The following is a 5,379-nucleotide window of genomic DNA, read 5'->3' as shown; positions in this document are numbered from 1 at the left end:
CGGACACGTTAAATGAGCCGAATGCGTGTGAACGGAAGACTTTTTTGATTAGGACGAATTCGGTCCGTTTGCGTTTGCGCTCCCGTGTAAATGGGGTCTTAAAGAATGGTGTTCATTTCGTAAACTAATGTCCAATTAGGAGTAAATAGACCATAAAGCAGGGTATGGCTTGTTAAAGACGGATGTTGTTCAGTATTGGTGCTCTCTGTGTTTTCGCCTTCCAAATTTGACCCTGATGGGCGACTGTAGCTGCGAGGAAGTGCGGTCGTCTCTCAACCAGAAGGTTGTGGGTTCGATCCCAGCCAGAGTAGTCAACATGTCGATGTATCCTTGGGCGAGAAACTGAACCCTGAGTTGCTCCCGATGGCCAACGGTGTGTGAGTGTGTGTGAATGTTAGCTTCCCTAGAGCAAGTCGTACTGCTCTTTATGAAGGAGGTGTGAACGGGAGAATGACTCGTAAGTGCTTTGAGGGGTCGTATAGACCTGTTAAAGCACTATAAGTACAGTCAATTAACCATTGACAGTTCATCAAAGTCAATTTGACCATGTTTGTTACCTAAAATACATTATTTTTTTAGCATTCTGTTGTACTTAGCTTCTCGTGTCACATCTGGTCAATTTAAAACAAGATGGCGATGCGATAAACCCCAATTTATGGCTTCAAAACCTCAGCCCACGAACCAATATGTTTATGTTGCAACTAGCAATTGATTTGAATGAATGATTTGTATACAAGTTAGTTTCTGAGTTTAGTCAATGACATTTTTATCCCAGTTTCCAAAAGTCCACAGTAATGTCTTGAGCTTTTTAGTTCTGTCTGTTGAAAACCCAAAACATTTCCATGTTCATGTGATGAAAAACAGATACATCTCCATATTTGTATGGGTAAAAAACTGCATTTTATGGCTTTTTAGCATGCAGTTTTTTTATTATTGTCAACTGACCCATCATTGCAGCTCCGGCTTCAAACTCAGTCTCCGTATCCACGCCTTCGCTCAATTTTCTTGATTAACGTACATCAACAGAAATGACCTCACCCTTTTGTATGTAACTATCCTGTGAAGTCAGCCCAGTTCCCCCCGAATGAGCCACTTCTCCCCCCCCCCACGCCTCTGATAAACAGTGGGCAGCCTTCAGTCTGATGGGCTGACAGGCCGAGAGCTGATCACTGAACCAGACCTGACCTCCGCCTTTGTCCGAGCCTGGCCTTTGTCATGGCTGCTTAATGAGAGGTGGATAAATGAACCCCCAAATATCCCGTTTGCCAGTTGAAGAAACCACAATGGCCGCCCCCTCTCCCCCCTCCTCCCTCCTCCTTCTCTATGGCCATCAACACATTTCAACAGATTGTTATGCCGTGAGTTGTTTTACTAAAGCATTGAAATGTTTATGGAAACTTCTCAACATGTATCTTACAGCGATGCTAATGATTCTACAGCAGAGTAACTTTACATGTCATTTAGCTGCTGTTGGTGTAGCCCAATATGGTGTCCAACAGTTTCATGGTCCCAAGCTAGCTTAAATATCATCTCCAAATGTAAGACCTGTCACTTCAAAACAAGAATACAGACTATTCTGTTCCCCTGCATTAACCAAACTGAGAAACAGGTCATTTGAATGAGCAAAACCACGTAGAGAATGCTCTCAAAGCTAGCTACTTAGCTGAACTCGTAGCCAAATTGAGAGACTATTAAATTAACATTATGTATGCTGTAGTCACAGGTGGAAGAATTAATCAGATCTTGTACTAGAACAAATCTAATTAGTTTATTTGGCTGTATTAGGCTAAACTTAAACTGGGATTTCCTTTTCTTGTCAAGGTTTTATATTCTAATGTAGCGTCTACACTACTTTGACTTCTATCATGACAACTTTAACGATTGACTGTTAGCCTCATTAGCATAATTAGCCCTGATGAAGTGTTTCCCACAGACGTGTTGACTAACAGGGTCCCTTTGATTGTATGTCTCCTTTATCCACACTTTTTACTAAGTAAAAGTAAAGAAAATCTGAACTTTGGATATTTTATTTTTTGTTTGACTTGCAATACATGACACAGCAACTTGATGAAACTAATTATTGCCCATTGATACTTCAACATGTTGAATGTAAGGACTGGGATTGAACTGGTGAACGTCCGATTGGTAGACAACAGATCGCCCCCAAATCCTATTTCCTTCTAATTTGAACCCCACTTTTTACACAAAAGATGGCAGAGTTAATACTTATACTTCTACCTTTCTGTTATTGACAACGTATGCAACACTACTTGAACGATGTTTGTTACCTGAAGAAGGTTGAGATAAGGTCTGTGACTGATCTGATAGGAGGATAATCATCTTTGTACTTTGTTTAATCAAATTACTTACTGGTTAAACTAATATAGTCATCTCTTGACATGGAGTTAAAGACTAAATTCTTCTCTGTCTCGTGTATTTTTCTGTTGTTGAAAGTGACATACAGACATATTATGGAGGATAATGAATGAATGGGAGGAGAGGAATTAATTGATTCATCTTTAAGTCTTATTATGCATATGCAAATTGTACAGTGTGCACTGAATCAACAACTTCCTGTTTTAAGCTGAATGGCGTTTTTTCTGCAACAGTGATGAGTCCAAGTGGTTCCATCAATACTCAAGATTTTAGAAACTTCACATCACAAAGGTCTTGGCATTGTGCTCGCCAAATGTCAAGTGTACCTGATTAGTTATTATGGAGGAAATCCATAAACGGCAGGCCTGTAAAAAGCTTAAAAATGGCACAGTAAATTGAAAATGGCGTAACTTCCCGTTAGGTTTACAACGTCCCACAAGAGAGTCCTACTTACTTCCTAGCTGGCGTTATTCAGCCATTTTGATTAACCAAATCCTGTTTTAATGGATTATGAACTGAGACAGTTGAAGGTAAATCCTTTTAACAGTAAATATAATCAGATGTTGTTAGAGCTGCTGCTTTTATCCTAATCCAGTGTTGGGAATTAACTTAATTTGAAGTCTAGTACTCCACTGTCTAACGTTAAAAACTCTTATATTGTATGTGATGGATGTGGTTTACATAAAAAGAAAGGGAACATTGTGGTTTATCTTTGTGGAAGATCAATGCTGGAAAACAACTTTTTCTAAATCTGATTAGGAATGTTTTCGTGCTTCCTTGAAGTTCATGGGATTGCCTGCTCCACTGACCTACAGTAGCCCATTGTTGCAGATGTCAAAGTAATGTCTGCTCTACCGAAAAAAACAGGCACTACATTCTTTAATACAAGGGTTGGGGAATAATGGATTACATTATGTAGTTAGGATGCAAAAAAAGTTATCTGTATTTAATTACAGTCACATAAGGAAAATCTGATTAGTGTTAGATGTTATCTCTTCCCTGTAAACTGTGCTGTTCTGTAGGATAATACTTTAAGTCTGAATCTATACGCCTCCTGCCTGAATCTGCTTTATGGTTTTCACTTTCTTTGGATTATTTGTTGTGTTTTTAAGTCAGTAGGTGAACCCATATGTTCATAAAGTAGTGTGTGTGAGCTTAACTGTGTGTATTCAGCTCAGATTTTATTTCAGCTTGTTTGAACTGTAGTATGTGCTCATGTGTTTCATTGTCGGTGTATAGGCTACTGCCTGGATATGCTGAATGAAAGGCAGGTTTTCCTATAAAAACAATCTGAAACATTTCTGATCCTAAATATCTTGGTTTCTTCTTTTCTAAGGTCAGAATAGCCGCTTTCACACTTTGCCGTACTTAGTTCCCAGTACTTAGTTCCCAGCACTTAGTTCCCAGCACTTCCCCATGGAACTAAGAGCCGATCGCGTTCACACCGGAATAAGTTCCCTGAGGGAAGATTACGCAAATGAAGCCGCTGACGTCACTTCTTCTTCTTCTGCTTTTGGGTCTACTGGCAGGCCGCAAACAACTTCACTGCGTATAGGCCTACTGCCACCCGAAGTCAAAACTTTTCCGAGTTTTACGGGGCGGGGTTTGCAATTCGCCCAGCCAATCAGAAATTGGAACTTTTTTTTCTTTCTACCTGCTCTCTAGCAGGGGGGTAAAAGTTCTCATGAACTAAGTTCTCTTTTCGGTGTTAACGCAAAATCCCAGGAACTATCGGAACAAATGGGAAAAGTACTCCGGTGTGAAAGCGCCTATTGTTATGTTGTCTTATATGATACACTTCAGTAAAAAACATCTTGTTGATATTTATTGGATTTATCTGCATTGCATTTGATATTGAAGTAATCCAAAAGTAGCAGAAAGTAATCAGATAACTTTGATATCGTGATACTCAGATAAGAATCCTTTTTTTTTGCATGTCTATACGTAGTTGTTGTAACAGATAACATTTGCAAAGTAACCTTCCCAACCCCGTTCATTTCACATTTCCACCCTTTTAACACATGTAATTTCTTCTCTGCTCAGATACCGGCTTATTCACCAACAAGTGTGATGAAGAGCTAAGTGAGCTGAGGAAGAGTGTGGAGAGTGACGAGGGAAATTCTCCGGACCCCTGCATGGACGAACAGCCGAAGAAGAAGCACCGGAGGAACCGAACCACCTTCACCACCTACCAGCTGCACGAGCTGGAGCGAGCCTTTGAGAAATCCCACTACCCCGACGTCTACAGCCGCGAAGAGCTGGCCATGAAGGTCAACCTCCCCGAGGTCCGAGTGCAGGTAAGAGGAACCACATCACATGCATCCAGTAGTGGAGAGTAGATGAGTACATTAATTTCAGTACAAATCAATGTATGCCACTTCACCCCACCTCAATTCAGAGGGAAATATTGATCTTTGAGAATCAGAATCAAGTTTATTGCCAGTTTACACAAACAATGAATTTGCTCTGGTGGCCGACAGGTGCTCTACAACGGCCCAAAAACACTTCCATTAGGAGAAACACACTGCAGCTTCAGAAACTATTTAAATATAAAAATACAGAAGTGCCAAAACACATGCAATGAAGAAACATCGTCCCCAACTTGAGAAACATGCCTTTACTAAAAGCGCTGCACACATGTTGCATACAAAATGCGGCAAAAAGCTCGAAACCCAACTGAAACCAGGGGAAACTAGAAAGTCACGCACACCGCTGGGACCGGAGCACTTGGTGACGTTCAGGATTATAAAGTTGGACAACTGTCTCTGTTGTTGGAAACGTACCTAATATGTTTTATGGGCTTATTTTAACAATGTGATCACATGACTCCGTCTGATATTACTGCAGATCTGTTCTAAGCTGGCTAGCTAACGTAGCTAACCTAATCATTTCAAATATACTGACAAACACTTGTATTTTATAAGTTAAATGTTATTTGAAGTTTATAACGGTCTGAAGTAAACTGATTAAGAGGTAGTGGAGTTGAAGTAAAACATTCATACA

General features: G+C 40.2%; 1 protein-coding gene across 1 annotated transcript in view; it reads left to right on the top strand.

Moving 5' to 3' along the window:
- Positions 1-4,673, top strand: part of LOC104957395 (retinal homeobox protein Rx1-like) — a gene marked incomplete at its 3' end in the record, with an annotated part of 7,240 nt that extends 2,567 nt beyond the window's left edge. The window contains exon 2 of the mRNA XM_010785023.1: positions 4,420-4,673. Within this exon, the coding sequence (XP_010783325.1) occupies positions 4,420-4,673 (254 nt within the window). The remainder of the gene's footprint in view (positions 1-4,419) is intronic.
- Between the last annotated feature and the right edge of the window lie 706 nt (positions 4,674-5,379).

The sequence above is a fragment of the Notothenia coriiceps genome, unplaced genomic scaffold (genome assembly GCF_000735185.1).
Source record: "Notothenia coriiceps isolate Sejong01 unplaced genomic scaffold, NC01 NC01_scaffold00026918, whole genome shotgun sequence".
In the NCBI taxonomy this organism is placed as follows: domain Eukaryota; kingdom Metazoa; phylum Chordata; class Actinopteri; order Perciformes; family Nototheniidae; genus Notothenia; species Notothenia coriiceps.
This window is presented reverse-complemented; position numbering and strand designations above follow the sequence as displayed.